General features: G+C 48.8%; 1 protein-coding gene across 1 annotated transcript in view; it reads right to left on the reverse strand.

Moving 5' to 3' along the window:
* The window catches only part of LOC144158195 (glucose dehydrogenase [FAD, quinone]-like), a 61,206-nt gene that overhangs the window by 20,703 nt on the left and 14,428 nt on the right, over positions 1-26,075 (reverse strand). The window contains exons 5-8 of the mRNA XM_077688887.1: positions 23,562-23,683; positions 19,725-19,895; positions 10,164-10,320; positions 1,403-1,560 (exon numbers count right to left, since the gene is read on the reverse strand). Of these exons, the coding sequence (XP_077545013.1) occupies positions 1,403-1,560; positions 10,164-10,320; positions 19,725-19,895; positions 23,562-23,683 (608 nt within the window). The remainder of the gene's footprint in view (positions 1-1,402; positions 1,561-10,163; positions 10,321-19,724; positions 19,896-23,561; positions 23,684-26,075) is intronic.

The raw sequence follows: 26,075 nt of genomic DNA on the forward strand, positions 1-26,075 counted from the left end.
ACTTCCGGTCCACAGATACACCACTCCTAACCATGTATTTTTCCCCTCTATGGTGCCTCTAACCCATAGATGCTCTTTACAACTTTCATGCACTCTCTGCCAGTCGGTCCCTTGTTTAATGAGCATGCCAACACCTCCCCCTTTCTTCATTCCTGTGGTCCTGTTGCAACCTTCCCAGACATAATTGTCTATGATAGGTGGGGCTTCTAGGTCCCGGAGGTGAGTCTCGGCTAAAGCGTACACGTCTATTCCTTCCCGTTCAAGTTGCTTTTGAATTTCCACCCACTTATCTGGCTTTCTGCCTCCCTGCATATTTATGTAGCTGATTAAATATTTATTGCATTTGTTTTTCCCTCTCCGCTTACGGGGTCTGTTTTTGTCGTTTACAGAGTTGTTTGCTCCATTGTTTCCACTTAAATGGCTTCTGTCAACGCTCTCAGTTACGTCCGTAGGTTCTCCGTTTAGCTCTAGGCCTGGCTGCCTCCCCGCGTTGAGTGTGCATGTGTCTCTTGCTTCCCCTTTGTCTCCTAGTTTGCCTTCCTTAGCTGCGCGGGGCCCCCTAAAAAAGCTACCGCTCTCCCACCTAAGCGCCACCCCACCTCGTTTCCTAGCCTGGGGTTGAAGTGAATCCCGTCCCACTGAAAAGCTTGTCTATGTCCGATGCTGCCCACTACCCTGTTCACGTCTATCACTTCAAGCCCAAGTTCCCTGCCGCACCTCACGATCTCGCTGTTAGCAGCGAGTACTACCCGTTCGGTGTGCACGCCCTGCTTCATCACCTCCGGCACGGTGCTTGGCATGCAAAAAGGTGGCTTCACTGCATGACATGCACGCCTATTTCTCCTGGTAGCGCAAGTTTTAAGATTGGCTTTTTTGCACACCACGCCAGCTACGTGGAAAAGCCAGACACACAAAACGCAACACAGGGGTGTTTGGGTTACTATTAGCTGCAAGAGCAACTTGTGTGACAATATGGCTCACATCAGCTAAGGCGTTGCGCTGCTGAGCACGAGGTCGCGGGTTCGATTCCCGGCCGCTGCAGCTGCTTTTCTGATGGAGGCGAAAAGCAAAGACGCCGGTGTGTACGAGATTTCCCCAGGTGGTCAAAATTAATCCGGAGCCCTCCACTACGGCGCGCCTCATCACCTGCGGCGCGTCAATGACTCAATCAATCAATGACTCACATCAGGATAAATACCAAACACGGTCATTGATTAACTATGCGGGCAACTTTAGCCGAGAGCGCTAATTGTTCTGACATAAAATCGCGAATCAACATCCTTCACCGTGGGTTCCCCATCGCTTGAAAGGGGTCCCCCACATGCTCAGGTTGAGAACCAGTGTGGCTCCAGTGTACACCAGTGCGAAAATCCACGGCCCCCGGCTCCTCCATTGTTCTCACCTCGTTGCTGAGCCCGTGTGCGGAGCGGAAGGTCTCGCCGTTGTCCGACACGGGGGAGCCTGAGGCCATGTGGATCTCGATGTCCGGCCACTCCATGCTTGCGTAGCGTGTCGCCACAAAGCCCAGGCCCTCCACGCCGCCAAGGAGGGTCAGGGGCCCTGCATGATGTGCACACCAAAGCAGACACTCCTCTCAGCTCCCGCATCAAGGCCCACTTTCATGCAGCAAACACTTGGAGATTTGACGGCTCGGCATCAACATGCATGTAAGCTCAGTAAAGCTTGTTGTTGGGCTAGTTGGTTCATCATACTCAAAACTGCGCATTTGGACAGGACAAGGAAAAGAAGAGAAAAGAAGCCACAGGACGGGCGCAGTCCTGTCTCTTCTTTTCCTTGTCACATCCAAATGCGCAGTTTTAAGTATGAGTATGCATGTAAGCATGCCAGGCCATACGCATCACCAAAATGTATGCAAACCTGCGCATTTGCCAGCAACAGGCCGATGTCTACAGGTCTATTTTATTCATCACTGTGGATTTCTCAGAACTGCTTCAAAGCAGCTCCAGATTTTACCTGCCCATAGAATTTCTATGGCACCATAGAATTTCTATGGCACGACCAATTTTGGCCTGCTTTGGGCAGGCAACTAAAAGGTCATATTGCTGTCAACACAAGACATGGTGTTGCTGTCGACAGATGTTGCTGTCGACACAAGACATGGTGCGGACACAAAGCATCCAAAAGTAGATGGCAGTGTCCAAGTGTCTGGTCAGTCTTAAGCGTTGGAGTCATGTTTTAGCCCTCTGAAGCACTGTTTCATTCCCCAAGGAAACAAAAACAACCAAGTTTTTGTTCTCATGCGGCAATAAGCTGCCTGAAGACAAATTAAAGCAACCTGTTCTGTTCGAAAACGCGCATTCCGTTCCATTTGTAGCTACTGTTGCATGCGTAGGGGAGATTGGGGATCTAGGTTAAATAGTGGAGCTCCGGCTACATCACTTGTAGTATTAGCACGATGGGCTTTGTCTGCAAGAGCAGTGCATGAGAAAGAACCATTAGCACTGCCAGAATTTTTCAAAATAAAACAGAAACCAGGCACAGCAGTCTATATTCGTGGGTGACCCACCTGGCTATGCTGAATTTTCAAGCAGCCTGCCATCTGTTGAATTAGTCGAGCGGTTAGGTGCTTGGCGTGTATTCTGAAAGCCAATGGTTTGAACCTCAAAAGAACCCCCTCTTTTTTATGCAGTTGGCATTTCCTAGACTTCCTTTTTTTCCTCTCACCAGGATATGCACTGCTCCTTTCCTTTCGATCCACAAGTGATGCTTGACTCAAACCTCAGTAGCAAGGCAGCGCTGAGCGTAACTCCATGCTTTCAATTCATGAACCGATCAGTACTTAACTTCAGGGTAGGTCTTGTAATAAACAGCGGCCATGTTAGCGACACCACATCAAGTAATGTTGTACAAAGTCCATTCTTCTTTACCAGGCTGTCTGATTTTGCTCATATTTAATGGTTATACAGTGTAGACCATTTATAACGTAACCGCTTATAGTGCGGGACCGGATATAACGCGGGTTTTTGCGACCACCGGTTTGCCTCCCATAGAACTCAATGCATAAGCATACCGCTTAAGATGCGGTTGGCCGAAGCACAATACCGTTTATAGTGCGGTTTTTCGGCGGGTCTGCTCATCGACCGGCGCAGCTGGGGCATCGTTTTAGGGTAGCAAAAGAAAAAAGAAAGGATGAAATCGGCCATCTGACGCAGCGTGCACCCCTTGCCCTCCTCTAACGTATACACCCAAAGAAAAAAAAAAATAGGCACCCTTTAGTTCGTGCGTACCTGATAACCACAACTGACCTTGCTTGATGCACCTCGGAAGATAGCGACAGACTCCCCATCCGCGCGTGGCAAGTTGATTTTATTAATCGTGAACCGCATGGCCCGTTTCCGCGCACAAATCGTGCACATCGACGTTGCGTGTGAGATTTTTTTTTTTTTTTCGTGCTTGTATCGACGATTCCGCGCTCGCGGTGGCTTCTTCACGTGGCAGTGGGAGGAGCCTGACGACTTGCACCAATGGGGAGACGCGTACCTAATGGCGGGAGATTCGAAGCGCTCCGAGCCGGCTAGCCGTGCCAGAGATGTTTAGGCTTACCACTGCGGTATTTTTTGATGGGCGCTTTCACAAGCAGCGTGGATGGCAGTTTATATTCCACTTTTCGCCCAGATTATTAGCTCTTTTCTTGCATGAGCATCTTCGCTTGCGGCCCCGTGCAGCATTTCAGCGAGCGGTTAGAAGCGGTCGCTGGAACTTACTGGAACTGCCTGCACCGCTTCACGGCCAGTGCCGACGCCATGTTGCCTCCTCTTACCACGCCGCCCACACCATGCCAGTTGTATCCGCGCTGGCGTGCACTGCACGTTTTCGCGATACCAAATCTACCACGCGGTTCACGCTTTAGAACGTTGTGCAGATAAGCAACCGCTCTTTCCCTTTCCGAACATTCGAGCCGCGCGAAGCCGAAGATTTCCACCACCAGTACGTCGCGCTGATATGCAGCCGCCTTCGGCACCGTGAACACAAAATGGGGTTAAAACAAAAAAAAAAAACTTGCTGGCGTTCTTATCACGTCTTGCGGCATCTGTTCATAGACGCTAAAAACGCAGCCACGGTCTTTCGAAACAAACACAACGGAAGTTAAAGCCGCGCTCGCCGTTCTTGATACTGCGCTGTTGCCCTGCAGCAGCGGCTGATGTTAAAAATAATACGAAATATAGACCGTGCCTTCGTTTTTAAGTGCTGTGCGATTGAGTGATGATATATATAGGTTGACTTGAGAGATAGGTGGCGATGTGGTTGAATTCGCGCGTGTTTTGGTTATAGTGCGGTACCGCTTATAGTGCAGATTTTTGCGGCTCCCGCGACATACGTTATAAGCGGTCTATACTGTAGTTCAAAATACAGTTTCCTGCCCTTCTAAGTTGGCACAAAAACAATCTTAGCGATGAATAAACAAGGCAAAGTGTTTTTATGGGCAAAGCTCAGACCCTGACAACTGCAGTCAAAAGAATCAGAAATAACTGCTAAAAAAAAATTAAAGTTAACTGAAGACACATACAGAGACTTCGGGAAAACATGTTCTAGCAACACACATCGACGCAATGGCTGGAATGTGACCACGCCATTCTGACGTGGTTACTTGCCCTCTCCTGCGTATCAGCATGGTTCAGACGAAAAATGGAAAAACTGGGCATTATATCGCCCGTTACAACACCAGAATACGCTAACTTAACAGTACCAGTAATCAAGCAAGATGTAAGCATACGGATTTGCAGTGACTACAAGACGACAGTTAAGGAGGGACGCGGCTTTCAACTTCAGAAAAATGACCAAAACATCATTCTTTTGCAAGCCACATATTCGGCTTCTATGTTTTTTATTCTGTGCTACTGCGAAGTTTTTACTCTGAAAAGCGTCGCCAAGCAGCATAAAAAAATACTTTTGCCAGGCGCGGTGACAAATCAGTGCAAAAGGGCGAAAAAACGGCATATTTCGGAGCCCTCAATCTCCGCAAAGGTGCCACTGGGTGCGGCCATTTTGACATTAGATCGGCCGAGCGATCGTCTTTGCGGTTCCGTTTATCTCTTTTATCTTCGTTCCTTCACAAACGCACAAGCGGCAAAAAAGAAACGACGCACAAACGAAGCTAGAAATAGATGCTGAAGCCCTATTGACCCTCCAGTCGGGGCGCGCTAAAACAACCCTCCTGATTGGGTGTCGCGGCGACAACGCAAGATGGCGGCCGCCTGAACTGAGTAGAGTGTGGTTATGGTTCATTTTTGCTGCTTCGCTCGGTCAAGTTTCTATTCAGTCTGTGGTATTTAACACAGACGTTACCGCGATGGGAATGCCTGAAATCACAAAGCAGATAACGGGAAGCTGCGCGCTCGAAAGGCAGAGGCCATCGAACGCTTCGTGGTGCGCGTGACTCAACCGTCACCAGACCCCGGAGGGTGACACGTGGTGTGCGCGCTTGTGATAGCTGTTCGCGAAGTGAACGTTTAGTTGGATTTGCGATGTTTACATGCCTAACCGACTCGATGTTGTCAAGCCAGCGGTGGAAGGAAGGGTTGCGTATAACCAGTGCAAGCAAACCGTTGCGTGCCCTTGTCGTGATCGCGACATGGCAGTCGGTGACCTAGTGATGGTTCCCAATTACCGAGGCCGACCAAACTGGGTTCCTGGTGTTGTGGGGAAGCCTAGCCCTTTGTCTTTTACCGTTCGTGTTACCACACCCAGAGGCAGTTTCACCTGGCATTGTCAAGAGGACCAGCCGCTTGCGCGGACCATGTCTCTGGACAGCGAAGAACTGGACCAGGAGGGAGATGAGTTCCTGACATTTCAACCAAGCGCCAGCCCGGTGACATCCTCCACTCCTACCACCAGTGGACCTGCCGCTTCTCAAGAGGTCCAGACGGCGGGTGCAAGACGCTACCCGAGTAGAGACAGTCGACCACCAGACAGATATCAAGCTAGAGTCTACCTTGCTAATTTCCCCAATATAAAAGGGGAGGGATGTGGTGTCTGGCCGAGTGCCGCAGATCATCGTCAGGACGATAAGGTGCATGCGCGCCAAAGAAATAAAAGTTGCACACTGCAACCTGCCGCCTCTCTTATCTTGACTAGTCACTCATGTAGAAATAAACGTCGCTCCCTCATGGAAACTTGTCTGCTCCTTCACATGAACAACATCAACACGACACCAATGCTCGTCGAAAGTGTGATTTCGTCTCCATGTGGTCGGGCCTGTGGACAAACGTCTAGCTGCCGATAATGTCTACTCCAGACAAATGAAACTTCCCATCTCTAAACATTGCTCCACTTACTCGAGGGGGGGGGGGGGAGCAATCTCGTATGTTTAGAAAAACAGGAAACTTGTACTAAATGTACTAAGCGAGAACAAAAGTTTCTTTACAAACAGTCCCTGCCGTGTACAGGGCTTCCATGTGCTGCTGAAGAACGCCAAGGCCAGCTAATTCATACTTCCTGTGTTGTTCTGTTGGCTGACCTTGCTTCCTGGGGTATTTGCAAGGACTACTTGTTCGTACTGTCATCAGAGTTTCATACTAGTACATACTGAAGGGAAATCTGTCACTGCAATCATGTGCGTCGCGGGCAGCACCACAGCAGCTCGACGCATGCCTCTTCTGCTTCGCTTGGGCAGCCACAAGTGGCTTCGTTTCGCTCTTGAAGCCAAAATCAACAAGAAATGGTGAAATTTTTTGCTTCTTCACCTTGCATGAAGCACCCGAATAATCCCTGACAAATAGATCTCTTGAGAGCTCCGCTATTGTGTTGATAAAACAACTTTACATAATCTTTTGCAACAGTACTGTGTTTCTTTTTCTTTTTTTGCAGCCAGAGGTAAATTTTGAGCCTGTCGATGAGAAATCCCAAGGACAAGTGGAACGTTCCCAGCTGGTACATGACGGAACACCAAAAGTGCGGATCTCCCAGACCACAACCCCTTGTTCTCTCTCCCTTTGGTGTGGCCTGCCAATTTGTCTTGCTAACTAAAGAACGTGCATACAAGGACAAGTCGACTCCCTGGCCACGGTGGGAGGTGGGGGGGTGCTGCTTATAGGCAAAGGAAGTGCCCTGCATCTGTTTGCAACGCCTCATGCTAAAATGTATTTCTTCTACTCTGTGGCACTTTTACCCTGTCGTCGGGTGGTCAGCCTGCAACCCTCAATTTTCCTTTCGGGACTGCTGTTAGGCTTACCAGTCTGTGGATGAATTACACTGCCCGCAATGCCTAAGGATTGTTGCATGCAACCTGGTAAGCTGAATTCCTCACAAAGCCTGGAACTGTAGCACCGTGAGCTGCCATCCAAAGAAAACCTTCAAAGTGCCCGGCTGCAGAGCATTTCTCGACAAAAGAGTGACCAGGGCAGCCAGCTGCGGCCAAGCTCCAAGACCATCTTGTGTTTGTTTCACTTCAACGCAGACGATTACAAGGTAGAAATAAAATTCTAGTTGCCGCTTCCAACAGCTGTGCCAACTCAGTTTCCGTCCGATACCTACCTCTTGTTCCAAGGAGCAGAAAACTTCTTCGAGCACTGTGTAAAGTGTGCACGCAAGAGAGCAACTGAGGGGTGCCGGCATTATTGATGTTAAGGCAAAATGTCCTCGTCTAGGGGAACCCGAGGCTGAACACGCAGGACACCAGCCGCAAGAACACGTAGCTTCGAACGAGTATGCCAACCGTGCGGGGCACTTGGAAAGTGCAATAAGAACTGATGAATGCCAGACGACATTTGATCTGGTTATACATATTGCAAAGATGAAAAGCCACCTTCAAATGAAAGTGCAGAGACTAAACGAGAGCTTCAGCAAACCTGCGATGAATTCAGAGAAACAGATCAGAAAAATGAGCACAAACGAGCTGCACAAGCTCTAAAGACCCTTTTGAAAGAAGTGCAAGGAGGAGATATGAATGCGAAATTTGTCATGGAACAGATGATCAACTGTGATGAGGCCTGGCCAACTGGGCAGCACCTCATGCTGCGGGAATGTGTGTTGTGGAAGGCGACATCTCGTAAAGGTTATGATCCCGCGTGGGGAAGAAAACTGCTGAAACTGGGGTGTCAAGCATGCTACAAAAGTTTGATTATGATGTTTAACGCGCCGATGAAACGCGCAGTAGTGGAGGGCTCCGGATGTAATTTTGACCAAATGAGGGGAATCTTTCACGTGCATTGAAATCTCGTACACACGGGAGTTTTTGCTTTTCACCTCCATCAGAAAAGCAGCCGCCGCGGCCAAGAATCGAACCCGCGACCTCGTGCTCAGCAGCGCAACGCCTTAGCCACTGAGCCACTCCTGCAGGTCCGCTACAAAAGTTTGTCAGATCTTCTACTGGCGTATCGAACCAAATAAAGGAATGGCTCCCAGGGGAGAGACAAAAGTTCTTGTCAGAAAAAGCACCATACTGCAACCTCAATATCAACAAAATATCAACACAGCTAAAAGCAATTTATGATCGCCAAGTTGAGAGGCTTGTGGCTTGTTGACATCGGCTGTGAACCTTTAACTGGTGGCATTACTGCGATAGGCAACAGGCTCCTTTGCCGTATTCTTTGAGGGCTTTCCATGGCTCACCCGTAGGGTATTTTTTCACCAGGAACCTCAAAAATGACCGGCTGTGTACACCGGGTGTTCAGGGCACTGCAAGCTGTCAAACAGGCGGGGCTTCTCATTATCCGTATTTTCAAGGACAACCTTTAGACAAACACAACCGTGATTCGAGGCATGTCCAATGATAACACACTGCAACAGACTGTGCCACATCCAGTATGGGAAAATGACCCATTATTCTTCTCATTTGATCCGAACCAACTGACCAAGGAACTTAGAATGAATCAGCTTTCGTTCCGCTGCGGCTGTTTTCATTTCCAAGCTGCCGCTGCCGCGTTGCCGATAGCGAGCACTGTAGGTGACACAGGGGAGTGAAAGGGAACTACCGCTGTCACTGGCGCAGAGGAACACTTGGCAGGCCGAACCGACAGCTGGAGATCGAGTGGGCGTGCCCAGACAGTGGTACCAGATTTCCCTCTACCATATATCATACCCGCGCACAACTTAAGAACGGCCATAACTCGTGCAGCAGATCAGTCTGCAGAAGCTACAGATTTGAATATCAACGCGTGCGCACGTTTTGAAAGGAGGTGACGATTAGGGCGCGACATTGTCTGCTTTTTTTCAAGTAGTTCATTTGCCGTCGCTGCAGTTATTTACAAGCAGATTAAGTCCTAAAAATTACGGGGACGACTTGCGTACCGCCCAAAATACTCGCCGTAACGTACTATTTGAGATGAGCATAAGGCGCAGGGGCAACTTCCGTCATCATTCTTAAGTTTTACCCCAGTATAGGTGGTATCCGTTGAAAAGTTTAGCTGTCAATTTCTTCGCTTGGCAACACTGGAAATGGCCACAGACATGGCCAATGCGCCACGGACATGGCGCGGCTTGGGCCGCTGCGCCCACACGAAAAAAAAAAAAAAAAAAAGAAAAACGCCGGCATGCGTTATCTGTTTCGTTTCAACCCGATTCTCAACAGTGGTGTCAACAGAGACGATATTAATCGCACTCACATTGGACCGAGGCAATACTTTGCGTTCGGTGAGGTAGAGATTTTAACGTGCAACACAATGTGCTTAGCACGGACAAGTACCGCCACCCCGCGGAGCCCGACGTAACGAGTGACGGTGCACTCACACGGTTGCCTGCATGCACGCCTCGCCAGTGAATACCAGCACTAGTGTGAAACTGTACGGTCAGCAGTGGGCCTCCTCGATTTACCAGTCCTGGACGATCCGCGGGCAGTCCTTGGACTGCCCTCGGACCAGAAGGCTCATAGGAATACATGGGAAAAACGAGCGCTGGATCGTATCTCGGGCAGTCCGCAGACGATCCGGGACTGATAATCGAGAAGGCCCAGTGACTGCGTCTGATGCAACAAGTGATTTGATTGATTCTAGGGTTTAACGCGCCGACGCCGTAGTGGAGGGCTCCGGATTACTTTTGACCATCTGGGGATCTTAAACGTGTGCCGAAATCTCATACACACGGGCGTTTTTGCTTTTCGCCTCCATCAGAAAAGCGGCCTCCGCGGCCGGGAATCGAACCCGCGACCTCGTGCTCAGCAGCGCAACGCCTTAGCCACTGATGCCACAAGCGACACGTGCACTGACCGGTGCGGGAGGTGAAGTACTGGGCCACGTTCCGCAGGGTGAAGGTGCGTGACTGCAGGATCGAGACCGGCTTGGTCAGCAGGAAGTTGAGGCCTCCCGGGAAGATGTGGTCCTGCAGGTTCCCACCCACGCCGGCCAGCTCGTGCACCACCGGAACCTAGGAGCAGCGGGAATCGGGCCAAGAGGAGGACGACTGCAGGCTCTTTTCTATAACACTTCAGCTCATTAAATGTGGTGGCACCAGTGGCAAGGAACAATTTTCGATGCCCATTTAAAGCACCAAAGCTTAACAAGCTGTAAAATAAGTTCCAAGCGATGCATCCAAAAGTTGCTTCCTGTAGTGCACTCACCAGTGCTCATAGCATAGGTGACCGGTAAAAAGCGCTAAGGCGCATGGGTACGTCGTCTGCTCCAGCCACTTCCGGTCGAGATCTTGCCTGGCCTCCCGTACGCCGACGGCTTTCACGCGCGTGTGCGTGTTTATTTGTCACAGAGTGACAAACTTTCAGAGGAGCCCTTGTTGTTACACATTGAAGGAGCCCTTGTTGTTGTTCATTGTTGTTACACATTGAATGTGTGATGCATGAGTTTTTTTTTTCCCAATGGAAATAAACAACAAGCACGCACGCACACGTGAAAGCCGTCGGCATACGGGAGGCGAGGGAGCCGACAATGTACCCATGAGACTTTGCACTTTGCACTTTTTACCGGTCACCTAGTATTAGAAAATATGAAGAGCACAGTTTTATGACTAACACAGTTTTGTCGATTGTTCCTCCAAAAATGGCTAATTATCTCTAATTATCTCAGGAACTAACTGACAAGAAATATTGGCATATTTGAAATCAGAAAAAATAAATCCGCAAAAGTGACAATTTTCGCACAGTCTACTTAAAAATGCAATTGCTAGCGTACCCCTTCGTGACAACACGTACCGCATATTACACCTCAGCGTAAAGCAGGAGCCGCACAAACACGCAACAAAGATCCTTTCTTTCCCTGCTCACCTACCGCTTTCTCGCCGCCACACTGCCGCGCTCTGACGTGCGACAGATTGCTTGTGACGCAGTTTCTGTGATGCATGAAGCACTGAACCTTACGGCGCCGCTATTGGTGGGCCTCTTTAAATGCTGTAGCCAATCAGCGTTCCCGGCTCTGGGGGAAATGCGGGTGTGCACGGCGCTCCTGCACCGGTGGCACAGCGTATGCACCGGCATCCGCCACACGAGCTTAGCTGAGTTTGTGGATATGGTGAGTCGTTTACAAGGTATGAATAACGCTGAAAAACACGGAGCGTCTCTGCAGGCAAAACACCCACTACACGCGCGACTGCGGCAAGCATCTGCCTGCACGATCGACAAGCAGCCCACTGTGTGGTGTATGCACGATACAGCATACACGGCAGCAGCTACAACTCGTCACCGCCCGCCAGAGCGGGACTGTTGCTAAAAATCAGTTCATAAATGCGTGAAAAGGGGTTATAGTGCAGTGAAAGATTGCACTGGGGACATGGGCGTCTGGAAGGGACGGCAAGGGAGGGGCTGGAGTTTCGGATATTTTTATGCACTACAAAAAAGCTGCACAGCTTGGTTAGCCCACAATTAAAATAACTTTGCCCTGAAGGATGAAAGAGAGTAGAGAACAACATTGACGTTCCCTCCTTCGTCCCAACCTTTAGCGCAAAGTTTTTTTTTTTTTATGTACGTGAACCAACTAGCCCAACCATCCACACTACTCACATGATTAGCACACTCAGGTCCTGTGTATCCGTATGAAACGCCCTTCAGGACTTCGCATGAACATTGCACGTTAAACACTGACTAACATTGCTGGTCATGTCACGGCAGTGAAACAGACTGCCTGTGCTGGCTATTGAAGATACCGAACAATTCTGAAAGGTTTCAAGTTTTCTTTTTCTAAACTCTAGATTCATGCAGTCTTACCGCACAGACTTCAGTTTTCGAATAAATTGCCAGCTATATCTAGGAAAAAATCGTAGCCGCTACACTTAGTAGGGAGAGTGTAACATCTTCCCGTGCCGTCACATCTCTGTACACCCTTTCCTTCGAAATTGCGAAATGTCGGCACCACCCAAACCCCGAAACAAAATCTATAAATCGGCCCCTCACAACGCTTGTACGCCTGTACTGCCGTGAAAGTCAGGGAGGCCAGTAGTATATTATGTGAGCCATTGCGACAAGATTAGGATAGCACAGCATAGTTATTTTTGTCCCAGGTAAATTAAACGGAAACTAAATTTGGTGCATGGTTATCTATCTAAATAGAATAGTTAATCAAATACGCTTTTTATTAATGTAAGAGTTTAATACACAGCACTGCATTCCCTGCTTCGTTTTTTCTGTATGAGAGCGAGAGTCAGGCGCTTCAGGTTAATGTAAACGATGTGCACCACCAGAAAGCCACACTGTCCTCAACACGGCTGCAGTGCGTCTGTACAGCGTGGAACTGCGGGTATGCTGGCAACCATTGAGAGTGTGCATTTCGTTGAGTGCACCTCCGTAGCGGGGAACCTCGCCACAGCGGGGGCTGCGCATAAACGATTCCGTCCATCCGCCAACTTGGCGTCATGCAATACCCCGTTTACAAGAGGAGCCGACACGGAAACTCGTTTCTGAGTAGCACTTTGTGGCGCTTCTTGGACAGTAAGTTTCTGCACGTGCGTGCATCTGTGTGTGTTCGTGTGATTCGATGTTTTAAAGTGTCCGGCTGTCGACGGAGCTGGGAACAACCAGGACAGCGGACGAGAGAGCGACAGTGGCAAGCAGTGTGTGTGCGGTTGCTCGAGCGAGATCGAGCGACATGTATGAAGCTGTGAGCATGTATTTTAGCCTGTAAATAAGTTTTCCTTGTAAATATAGTGGTTTCCTGTTCCTTCCACTCAATTAGCGCACATTTTCCACTATTATCAACCACCAGAAACTCTAGCGAGCTGTGCCTCGTGTGGGCCCAAATGATGGACATCCGACGCTGCTTCTTCAAGCGTCAGCAGGTGTCTGACGCAGGGTTACCCAGCTGCCCAGCCGAAGATTCTGGTGCGACGTGTGACAGCGCTGCACCACTTGACCAGAGTGATGCAGACTTTCATCAGCGGACAGTAGCTGAGGTCGTCGACTCCATGGAAGGGACTCAGTCATCAGTGAGCTCCCGTGACGTAGGAAGCCATGATGATTCCCTTTCTCCTTCCTTGGGATTGAATTGCGGTGAGAGCAGCAAGAAAGCAACTAGCTTGTCTCAAGAACATGATTTAAGAGAGTTTCTGCGCAAAGCTAAACACACGGGCATTTCGGCCTGTTTGAAGTTACGCCTTTGACTAACCCCTGGTCGCCAAATGTTACAAGAGATGCAACATCTGACAAGAGGACTTTTCGCTACCAATGGCTGGCCTCTGCTTGCGTATCCAGCGACATTGAAAGGGGCCCTTTGTCGTTTCTGCGTCAGTTTTCCTCCGAATGTTCACCGGGGTACCCAGGGTAGTCAGTAACTACAAAAAAAATGCACAAGATGTGCAGGGATCCCGTAAACTCTCAATAGCAGCCTCCTCACAAAACTTTATGGATTCAGTGATGGCAGGCAACTTGCTGTTCAGCAGCTGAATAGAACACTGCAAGATCAGGTTGAAAGGAACCGCCAGAAACCGTTTCCGATTGTTTCTACGATCATCTTTTGCGCAATGCTGCATGACGTGGCAATTCGCGGGAAGCAGCCTGGCAGTAGTCTTCAATGATCTTGACTTTCGGGTAGAAGCTGGAGATACTATTAGTTTTCAGGAACACTTCGCATCTGCTGCTGGCAATGGTAAGTACAAGTCCGTACGAGTTCAGAATGAGGTCATCACAATCTGTGGCGACTACCTGAGAGAGCAGATAGTGGCCGAAGCTAACACCATTTGCTTTGTCCGTCCTTGCAGACGAAACCACAGATATTGCAGGAATAGAGCAGATAGCTATAGGCATTCGCTTCATTGACAAGACAGGAACCAAAGCCTATGTTCGAGAGCAGTTTACGGGATTTGTAGAGCTGGAGCAACTGAACTCTGCTTGCAGCGCTGCTACGATCTTGAAGTTTTTAAAGGATGCCCGGCTGATTCTTTCAAACCTCGTTGGACAAGGGTACGATGGATGCTCTACAATGGCTGGAAAAGAAGCTGGAGTCAACAGATTAATACAGAAAGAACTTCCAAAGGCACTATTCTTCCACTGCACAAGTCACAAGCTGAATCTCATGATCAACATTTGAACGAAGTCTCTGAAATTCGTTACACAATAGGGGCTATCAAACAAACTATAAACTTCCGTGAGGGCATGCTTCCAAGGAAATTAGTGCCCAACATTCCGATGCTCTGTGAAACAAGGTGGTATGCAAAATACAAGTCAGTTAGGATCTTGTCTCAGCATTATGCGGCCATAGTCAAAGAACTCGAAGAGCTCGCGTCAATGGAAGCAACATCGAATGCTGCAACTAAGCAACGAGCTCACATCCTCTACTGTGCAACAACAAAAAAGTTCATCGTTTATTGTCTGCTTGCACATTGTAGCGAAGCACAGCGCATGGCTGGAATTGGTTATGAACGTTCTGCAGAGGGTATCCATGGACTTCCATTCTGTACACGACCCCATCACTAAGTTGCAGAATATTTCTGCCGGCCACCGGACTAACGCTGAAGGGCAGTTTTCTGGCATCATGAAAACAGCAAGTGAGGCAGCCAATCGCTTAAATGTGTTCATATCTGTGCCAAGACAAGTCTGTCGTCAGGCCCACCAACACAACTACGAGATTCAATCGCCGGAGGGATACTACCACGTGGAATTATATGTGCCCTACTTGGACTCACTGCTTCTTTGGCTTGTGGCTTCTCTGAAAACAACGCGAAGAGTTTCAAACTCCTCCAGCTGCATCCAGCAAAAATGAGGTATTAGAGCTGTGTTGAATTTCATGCCATTGCTGAAGAACTTCCAAGGCTTTTACAGCATTGAAAACTTAAAGGAAGAGGGCATCTCTTGGTACGAAATGTGGCGCATCAAAATGGGGCACCCCTCACAAATAACTTGCGCCGAATTTCTGCTTCAGGCCAAGCCATTCTTTCCCGCTGTCGCAAAAGCCATTTATGTAGCACTGGCCTTGCCAGTTACCACAAAGGACACGCCGGATGGCCTTTGTATGATGAGTGCGCACCAAGAGTGTGTAATGAAACATAAGAGTGACTTCATCACACGTCATCTTGCAATTTGCCCAGAAAAACCCGAGGCGTCTGCAGCTGCTATTCAAGGAAGACTGACGGAGTGCAGTTGTATGTGAACGTATTGTGCTGTGGGCTGGTGATCAGTTGGTGTGAGTAGAGAACCCTCACGCAGCGAGACTGACTGCTCTTCTTTGCAAAGTGACAGTAGCTTTTCACATTTTCTTTATTTCTTTGTTCGGTAATAAAATCTAATGTATATTTTTCAAGTCTGGTTCTAATTCGCTGTTTCTAATTTTTGTTTCATATGCGTAGTTTCAACCACAAATAGCGCTTTTTGGTACTATCCAACCGTACCCCCCATCCCCTCCACAGCTAATAGATGCCCCCCTCCCCCCCTTGCAAAAACGTTCTGCGGATGCCCTTGGCTGGGAATCGTCGTCGGCGCGACCTCGCAAAGCGGTGTCTGAAGAACTGCGGCGATGCTAAGCCTTTTCTCCAAACCTCGGTGGGACCAGTTTGCCGCGACAGCGCCTCAAGCAGAAACGCTGGCAGGCGCTAGTTGTTGGTAGCAATCTTGATATATTGTCGTGAGCGAGCATGTTGTGTTTGGAACCCCTGACGTGTCGACGCGGGCACGGCCAGTGCGAGGAGCAGTTCAATGCGGGCCGACCACCGACCGGTCCCGCTGAGCGGTAGTGGCTGGCTGTAGTAGGCGGAGCTTGGCCGTCTGCTAAAAAAAAAAAAAAAAAGTGACGTAACGTCGAGCAGAGCGAATGGCTGTGCGCATCTCGAACCAACCCTGTTTCTCTAAGTGGTCATGCACCTGGTCGGTGACGTCGCGGCTTCCACAGTGCTTTGGAGGCGCAGTGAAAGGTAAATGCGCCAGGCCTTATTGGGGGCTATTTTTAATGGACAATAACTTGGCTAATACTGAACACTTTTAAACCATTTTTGTGGCAGGACATTTTTTTAATAGTACTGTAACGATTGTGCACGTAAAATCGCAACCTTTGGAACCCTGTTTAGGGCCCATTTAAAGGGGTACTGACACAAATTTTCGCCTTGAATATTATTGCGCAGTTCCCATCCTTCACTCAACAGAATACCCTGGTTGAAATATGAGCGGCCTGCGACGCGAAGAACACGCTTTAAGTGGATCTCATTTATCGCGCTGACGGAACAGCATGTGGAGTGGCACCCAGCAAGTGGACATCAGCGTGACATCATCCCGTGGTAGCCAAAAAGAAGTGACGTCGACACCGCTCGTCACAAAACTCGTGGTGTCACTTCAAGCGCGCAGCCCTGCGAGCGGCGACTGGGTGCCACCGCATTCACAAATGGGTGCACACAGCCAGAGCTACAGGCTGCTGCCAAGAAAGGCACTGTTGGCAAAAATAAAGTTCCAGACACGGGAAAGGAAGCGATAATATAGCGCGGAATCGCAACAGAAGTCGCCCTTAGGACTTTTATTGAAAGCGGTCATCGAATTTCCGTCGCAATGGTAGGCCTACACCTTCAGGCAGCTCAGCAGCTAAGCCGTTCAGCTCTGGCGGCGGCGTGGTCGAAACAACGCCCCCACCGGCTTCCGCAGTGTTTTGACGTCCGCGCAAAGCGGTGAGGTCATGCCGGGATTCAGTCATATGGGCCTTTCGGGCTGAAAGCGCGGGCAATGGAAACAAATGATGTTCAGGCCGTTCACTGTAATTATTTATCGCGCGCTGAAGTATTTAAAGTGCTGTGTTGGGTTCGCCAAACCATTAGGCATCGACAAAAGCAAATTTTCGTGTCAGTACTTAATGCTGCTACATCGTACGCGAGTCTCTCCCCCTGCTTTCATTTGTTTGCCTCGTGGTGCGAATCACGGCACGTGCCGCAGCTTCCCTGGTGTTGGGGTTCTGTGTGGCTGGTGTGCACCTGCTCTGCTCGCGTGTCACATGTTCAGGTGTCACATGGCACACACTATCCTACAACTTTTATGTTTCCAACTTTGTGGAGCCGGCACACTACCCCAATCTCTGGCTGATTCCCCGAGCGGGTACGAGCTGTGAAAAAAGGAACGAGTTTTGTTCCACTGGGTGCCTAATTTTAGCTGCAGTGACGTGCTTCTTCAATCACTGCTAACTTTTGTATTGTATATTAATTGCAAGTTTTTTGTGCGGTAACGAAAAAAAAAGGCTAGGAAATGCAGTTGCAAAATGCAAATGCAAAAAAATGCACAGTTGGTAAGCACTGGGCTGCTGCTCTGCGCACCCAGGTTTAAATCCTGTCGAATCATGCACGCGTTTTTAACAGAGGAGCTGCTTAAAGGGGCCATGGGGACAAGGTGCAAGTTTGGTTCATTCAAAAGATTGACTCGTTAGAATTGTGCTGACACCACTTTTAACGTAGACTTTGCTCAAATAAGCTGCACAATTAGGAAAAAATGGAATGGCCATGCGACACACTAGCTCATTTCCCGCAACAGAACCTATGATGTCACACCAGCCAGCTCTGCGAATGGCGGAGGCCGGAAAAAGCAAACGCAAATTAGGCAGAACTTATAAGCTTCTCGAACGAGCTATTTGCACTTAAATCTAGCGCACATTCTTTTTATATCAGTAAGAATGGTGGGACAAACAGTGGAAGTTACGAAAGCACATGTAAACATAGAAGTACTGATACATACTGCTGTTGGTACCGCGCGCACTATGTTTGGTTTAGCTGCACAGCACTGCGTGGATTTGGGGTAGTCTCAGACAACACTGGCCGACTGACGCAAGCAACGGTGTCTTGCGTGACCATATTTGTCGAGCGAGCACTATGTTTCACGAAACGATTATTTTCTCCCTGAACAAAAACAAGACAGCTTTAAATACGGACAAAAACAAACCAAAGGCAGAAAACAGCTTGCAACGGTATGGTGGCGCCATCTAGGTTCACTAACGGTAAACAAGGCTTCGAAATTGGCCGCACAGCGGTTGGTTCCTGTGATGATGTTGCGGACCACGAAAACACGATTTAGCGGCGGGAAAATAAAAATTTTAGCCTAAATTGATTAATTTCTCAGTGAATAAAGCATCTTTTGTATCCGGAGAAGCGCTGGGGGCACTATAAAACATGAAATCTTTTGAATAGAACAAACTTGTATGTTGTCTTCATGGCTCCTTCAAGTGGCATGTTCTGATATCTATGTCAGGTGCAATAGCCGGGCTGCCGACGAAGAAAGACAGACGAAGAGCGCCCCGCCCAAAGAGCCGCTACCCGAGAATGGATGCAACGACTTCGGTTCAATCCCGAAACAAATGACTGGCAATGGCAATAAAACAACACATTGTGCATACTTTAATGACCGAGTGTTCCATGCTCATTGGGGGGCTAACGACGACAACACAGAGAAAACTTGCCAGAGACTCCAAGCATAACTTAACCTAACCAAGAATAAGCTAAGTGGTGCCGCCAGCTCTGCTGTTTCTCCAGCCTTGCCTCACTAGTGCAATGTGCACCAATTTCTTTTATTTACCCTTTAGAATGGCGGCTATTTTATGACCATGTGACAACAACAACAGCAGCAGCTTTGAGCACAATGGGGCACTGAAGTCTTGCCTTAAAATTTGGAAAAACCTCACTGCACCAAAGTGACACCAGCTGGCCTGGCGCGACATTGTGTTTGTTTTAGCATGCCTGCAATGTTATGACTTTAGCCCAGCTGATTCAACACAGGGGCATCAAAGTTAACATTACCAAACCAATGGGAAGGACAATGCGAGAGAAACGGCCCTTCTGAAGCTTTTGCTCTATTAAAAATGCGCATAAATGAGCCAGGTAAAGCTCATAACACAGACGGAACTCTGTAGGTTTCAATCAGGCAATGTAATCAAGCATTGCAACCAACTCGAGCAGTGTTCCTCCAAGAGAGACATTATCCTCTCTCACACCCAAAACTTCCCAAAGACTATGAAACAACCTCCCCCACCTGCTTCGAACCAATACTCTTCCTCACCAAATTCGCTCTGCCTACCCCGACTGCCGCATGCCAATCTTGCTGTGAACCACACCATCCTAGGAGTGCAAAAAACCCAATCCTCCCCCCGCGCTCTCTTAGCTGTGCGAGAACACGACGTCCAGTGGTCAACTGGGTGCCTAGCTTCTTTTTGCTTCCAGAGCCAAGACCAGTCAATTGCCTCATGGATTGCATGGATCTTAGAGAATTGCTCAATAACTGTTTCTACCACCACCTGGTGCAACAGAGTGCAATAGCAAAGCACTCATAAACAGTGCAGCCCGGACATCCTGTGTCGGCACCCGTGCCACGAAGCTTGCTGCAAATGTGTTCCCCACATAGCGAGTGAGAGCCCACTGCTATTGTTCCACCACGAACTCACCCCCACGTCGCGCAGGTGCTTGGCTGGTCCTATCCCGGAGAGCATTAGGAGCTGTGGGGAGCCGACGGCACCGGCCGACAGGATCACCTCCCGCTTGGCCAGGGCCTGGTGGGGCACGGCGTAGCGGTCAAAGGTGACGCCGCGGGCCGTCGGACCACTGTCCACCAGAATCTGTGCAGTCAGGGGGGGGGGGAAGCACAGAAACTGGCTGAGAGGCAACCACATCAACCTCCTTGCCACACACCCCTGAGGAGAGGGAGACAGTGACTGCCAAAGTGGCAGCCCTCCCCACCACCGCAGCCGTTTGTAATTTCTGGGCCTCCTCGATTTCCCAGTCCTGGACGGTCCGCGGGAAGTCCGAGGACTGCGTTCGGACCGGAAGTCCCATAGGAATACACGGAAAAATCGAGCGCCAGATTGCGTCTCGGGCAGTCCGCGGACGATCCGGGACTGATAATCGAGGAGGCCCTATGTCAATAGTTTCTAGGGGTGTGCGAACAGTGATTTGTGCTTTTGAGGGAAGTAATGATTTTGTTCCTGCAAATGCGAATCGAAGCCAACGTTTCACTATTTCCGATAAGACAACAAAAATTTACGATTTCTCAAGCCCGTTTTAGCAACTAGCCCGGAGAAAAATAAAAGGTTCATGTGGAGGGTTTTGCACCCTTCCCATGTGGCATAGAACAAGCTCAAAGAAGCCATCCTGCTGCTCTTAGCTTTAATGATGGTAGATTTTACATGGGGGGGGGAGCAGCTTTCACTGCTTGCGATGACTCCAACCGTAAGTGCTTCAGTGTGCATCAGTGTAATAGGATACACACTTTGGAAACCCACACGATTAGCACAATCCCATTGCAAACAAGAAATGTAAATAGTATCACCTTTGGTTCTTGCAGCTCCCATTCCCAGCAGTAACAACTCATGAACTCTGCTTTTAAAAAGCACTTTCACTGCACATCTCTTTGCAAGCACTCACAAGAATCTAAAATACTGGTTCTGTCATGCCAAATACAAGCATACCAAAGAGTTGAGGCCGAAATCGGTGCAAATGAGTGGTAAAAAATGTAAGCGCCTGATGACAAATCTGCCCGGTAAACCAGCTTCATTTGTGTCACAGTGTCAATGTCTGCTTGTCAACAAAGGAACACGAAGACCGACATACTATAGTTTTTCTTATTTCAATATAGAAAAAAAAAGCAGGAACACTCCAGCTTTCAAAAAAGACCAATTTGCGCATAATTTGGTCACAAACCAGAGAGGACCGAGACAGTACTTAGCCGGGCTTTCTTATCTAAATCGAATTCGTAAAAACAGCTTGATGGCGACCACATTACCAGGGTGCCAAAAGAGAAGCCTGGGTTGGCCTGATGCCAAGGAGATAAGAGGCGTTCGCCAAAAGCAAAGGTCTTCCCATTGCCGTTGGTAAAAAGAGTCACCAGCAGCAGAGCGCCAGTGCGTATTTTCAAACTTCGACTTCAAAAATTTATTGAGAATTTTCTAATGGTGCTATTAGATTCAAAACTGCATTGAATATTGCGTTTGTACTTGCTTTGACATTCAGAAGCTACAAATATTTCCACACCCCTAATAATTTCGGGCCCGTTCTCCCTGGTGAAACTGGAACGTCTAGCCTTGCATAACTTCTCTTCTGTTCATAAATCACCCTAACATAAATTACTTCAGATTAGCACTGAATAATACCCCTGTCAAACGTGCCTATTTAAGTGCACTTACGCCAAGTGCACTCGGGCTTTACGAATGACACTGGCTGCGTGCTGCTAAAGGACGAATCAAAGTACCCTTGGCCATGATGTCAGTGACTATAGAAGACGTAAATATTACGCAAAATGACTTCAAACTTCCCCTCTTTATCATGTGAAAAACCATGTAACCGATACCTTGTGTTTGCATTGTTCAAAATCGCAATCGGCGCCTCGCACAAGTCCACAAAAAAACGGAGTCGAGACTGCAACTGAACACCAGCGCTGATAGCTTCACTGTTATTCTCTGTGCAGTGAATTACAGCAGCATAATAATTTGGGGGAAATTATCTGAAAGCGCGGAATATAACAGAGAAGGCTGAAACGGGAAAACCACCACAGGGCCACAAGAAGCCACCTACAAAAACGCCGCAGAGAACGGCCGTTATGGAGCAAAACCCCACAAGGCGGCATTGGCACGTCGTTGAGAGCGACGTTAATTTCATGTTTTTCATCGCCACTTTTCTTTTTGTAACAATAATTGAACAACCTATCGATAACTTGTAACATAACTTATCATCTAAACGTTCGCTGTTTTATGCTATTTTTCCCCGATTTTTGACCCCTGCGGCCCAGACAACTCAATCAGCGAACCAGCCCGGGTAAAGTGTGTTTCAGAAACGCACTCAGCTTAACGTAGGTTCGGTGGTAAGTGTCATTCGGGTTTGCCGTTTAGCTGCGCCTGAATGACATCTTAGCAGAGTGCACTCTGTGGAGGTGCACTTAAATAGGCACAATTGGCAGGGATATAACTCACGTTCAGTGTTGAAAGTATTGTTTTATAACATACCGTATAAACCGGTATATAGGTAGAGTTTTTTTCCAAAAAAATATGCACAAAAGCCACCCCTCGTCTTAAATAGCGGTCATTGGCAGAATGTAAATTGTTGCCTGGCAACAAAGTGCAAGCTGCCGTGAAAGCGTTAGCGCATTTGCTAGCGAGCATAGTCTGTTGCCATCACCCTTTGTGTCAGACTGCTCCCTCGCTCGACAAGGCCTTTATTTGCTTTTCGCTTTTCTCTAGTTTTTAGTCTTTCACTCGTCTTGTGTGTGTGCGTGCGTGCATTTCTGTAGGTGTCTGCTCCGGGATGAGTGGCAGAAGTCAATGCCAGTTCACCGCTGCGCTTAATCTGAAGGCGATTGAGTCGCCGAGCAGAATGGGAATATGGCGATGCAACGCCAGTTTGGCATTTTGGAGAAAAGTGTGTTGTACTGGCGGAGCCAGAAACATAAGCTGTGCGCGAGAAACCCCCGGAACAGATCATTCCGTGGACGTCAAGCAGTGCACCCCGAGTTGGAGAACAAAGTGGCGGACTTCATTCGGGAACTTCGCTCACGATCGCTGCTGGTTACAGCAGAAGCCATCCGCGGACCGGCTCCACAAACTGTACGAGTGGATAGCCGGTGACAACGAAAAGACACCTATGGGGGGGCTGCGAAGACCATCCCTGGCGACCGTGTCAAGCTGGGTGTCCTCTTGGCAGTTGCTGCCCGACGACATGGTTGCACGAGCGTTTAGGAAGTGCTTTATCAGCAACACGCTCGACGGCACTGAAGATGACAGTGAGAAGCAGTCATCCTCGGACGACTCTGACAGCTTGGACGAGTACTTCAGCAGGCATAGTGAGTGGCAGTGACGGACGGGCGTCGAAAATAAATATAGACATTGTTTGTGCGTTTCTCTTTTTTTATTATTTTTTTTTGCCAACTTTTTTTTTGCCAACTTTTATTTGTTTTTTTTTTTTTGCCAACTTTTCGCACCTCAAGGTAGGGGGTCGACCTATATTCCGGTTTATACGATATTTGGGCTCCCCTGATTTGTATAGCTATACATTTTTTACTGTTGACAGTTTTAAAATAGCATGCTGGTGCACACCACTTCCCTCCATACAGCCTAGGACCCTCGGTGTAAGCAAACAAAAAAAAAAAACCTTCCTGACCAGGGACGGCTCCTGCAGTGCAGAATGAAACCACATGCACCGAGGACAACGATCGCTTTGCATGCACCGTTAAATCCCAGCAACACAGGGGCAATAAACAGCCGTGCTGTAAAACAAGAGGCCAGAAGCAGTCGCACCTTCGTGACGTGGCAGTAGACACAGATGTGCAGGTTCTCTCGGTGCAGGACGGGGTCCAGGAAGGCCCGCCGCGTGCTCTGGCGACGCCCTTCCAAGATGGTGCCCTGGGGGATGACGAACCCTGCACGGGCACGGACACAGCAATCAGATCACGGATTGCACCCGTCTTGGCTTCCATATGCCCTTCACAGCTTCTGAACATTGCCAACTTTGACGGACTGTATAAATACCGTATTTACCCGATTCTAACGCACCCCCGATTCTAACGCGCACCCGATTTTCCTGGCAAAAAAAACGAAAAAACTTGCACCTCCGATTGTAACGCGCACGGGACTTTGTGACCCAGACAAACGAATGCGAGAGAAACGGGCGGTTTATTTCCCGAAGTAATCTCACTCATCTCGCTCCTCATCGCTCTCCGCTGACCACAACATCTCGGCCTCGGTGCCTTCAAGCGCGTTCGCGATGCCGCACTTCTGAACGAACGTTCAACCATGGTCGATGGGATCGTGGCCCACGCCTCGCACGCCCATCCCGAGAGCTTCTCCAGAGGTGCACGCTTCAGCCGACCGCTCGTTTTGAACGCGTCGGAGCTGCTGCTGCCATTGCTGTTATCAAGCGCGCAAGTGAAACGATTTGACAATTTGTGTGAACGCCGATAGAAAAGCCTAGGCGCCTGGGCTTGCTGCGTCCGAAAAATCGTTGCTAAAAGCTTTGGCGCCATCTTGAGATGGCAATTGGTGGGACGAAATTTCCGCTGTTTCGGCAGTTTCGGTTTTGTATCCGATTCTAACGCGCATGCAACTTTTCGGCCTATTTTGGGGGGGAAAAAGTGCGCGTTAGAATCGGGTAAATACGGTAAGGCAGCGCGAGTCACTCCCAAGGAAACTAAGCAGCGGCGGCATTGTGGCTGTTCAGAGCTGGTCCTTTTTACTTTGGATACCATAATAAGATTAGGAGAAAATTCAAAGCCCTCAGGGTCCACTGCACAAGACGGTCTCCCCGAGTGACAGCTAAGGTTTTTCTGACCGACACATCAGGTGTTCATGCAAAAATACAGAAAGGTTAGTAACTTGGGATCCTGCTTGCACTGTTCGCCCAATTGTTTATCTTTCTCTCGAGGGCACAAAGTTGTCTTGAATTAGCTCAAAGAATACAAAGAACTCTCGCAATACAGTTAAACCCTGATATAACGAAGTCGACAAAATCTCGGATTTTTCGTTACATCCAGGTTTTCATTACATGCAGTTTTCGAGTTAAGGCTCATGTGCATGAAGCAGAAACGAAAGCAGAATGCTAGACATCCGTGGAGGTTAACTCACCCTTCAAGGAATTATTTCAAACTAAAAAACTGCGCGATTTGCGCCCGCTGCTTTTGCACAAACTTAAGCACTACAAGGCACTCGAAAAAAGCAAGATCACCCACACCCACAATCCTAAACGTGACTTAATTATCACTTTTGCCTCTTGAGGCTCTTTGGTTCCACATGCATTTCAAGAATCAAACCTATGCTGTAAGGACGCCTTTTCGCGAGCCTGGGGCTCTTTTCCACACTCAAAGTTTTTGAGAGGATGCTAGCCGGGATACTGTGTCGGGCGAAGACGGCATTTAAAATTGCAACATAGTCTTGAAAATAGAAGAAGTTTTGCTTTCTGGCAGCGCAACTTGTAAGGCAGCAGTGAAACGTGCGACTACACGCAGACAGGCAGGCCTAGAACCTCAGAACTTGCGCATCGAACCGACACCGCACTCACACGTGGAAACGCACAATAGTTTGCGGTGGGGGCGAAAAAAAGGGAAGTGCACAAACTCTTGCCACCTAGTGTCATGCTACAGATGAGAAACCTAAAGTGGGTGCCACGGTAGTCATTAGAAGGAGCTGGCTGCTCCGTTTATCATCATTATCATGGTGAATTTCTTTTTCGGTAATTGTAAACATTTTCGTAACTGCTGGCTCCATAAAATAGTGCTAATACAGTTAAACCTCGATGTAACGAACTTCAATGTAACGAAACCCTCGGTGTAACGAACCATGGAATTTTTCGTAACTTCAAGTGTATGCACACCATGTATTTTCACCCTCTGTGTAACGAAGTCCCGTTTGCCGGAATTTCAATGTAACGAAGTTTCATGGAGAACGAGGCACGAAATTGAAGTTGTAGAGGTATATTTTGGGAGACGCAAGCGCCGAAATGGGGTCTCAATAAAAGGCGAACGGCAACACGGGCCGCCCATACCGCGGATGCAGCGAGCCACGGGCCTGTGAGCGAGCCCGTTGCCTACAAACTGCCTGGCGTGCATACACGGCTGGCGCACTTTTTCTGTTTCTGTCGGAGCTTAATCGTCTACGAGGGCATCAGCGTGAACCGCATGGAGCGTTTTTTCCCCGCAAAAACTCAAAACGCGCCCCGCAAGCCACAGGCGCGCTGACGCAGCCGCGGAGACCACCCGCGCTATGTGGATAGCTCCAGCGACCGCTTCCAACCGCTCGCTGAAACGCAACTCGAGGGGC

The sequence above is a fragment of the Haemaphysalis longicornis genome, unplaced genomic scaffold, assembly GCF_048455015.1.
Source record: "Haemaphysalis longicornis isolate Haplotype H1 unplaced genomic scaffold, Haemaphysalis longicornis Haplotype H1 scaffold_10, whole genome shotgun sequence".
Lineage (NCBI taxonomy): Eukaryota > Metazoa > Arthropoda > Arachnida > Ixodida > Ixodidae > Haemaphysalis > Haemaphysalis longicornis.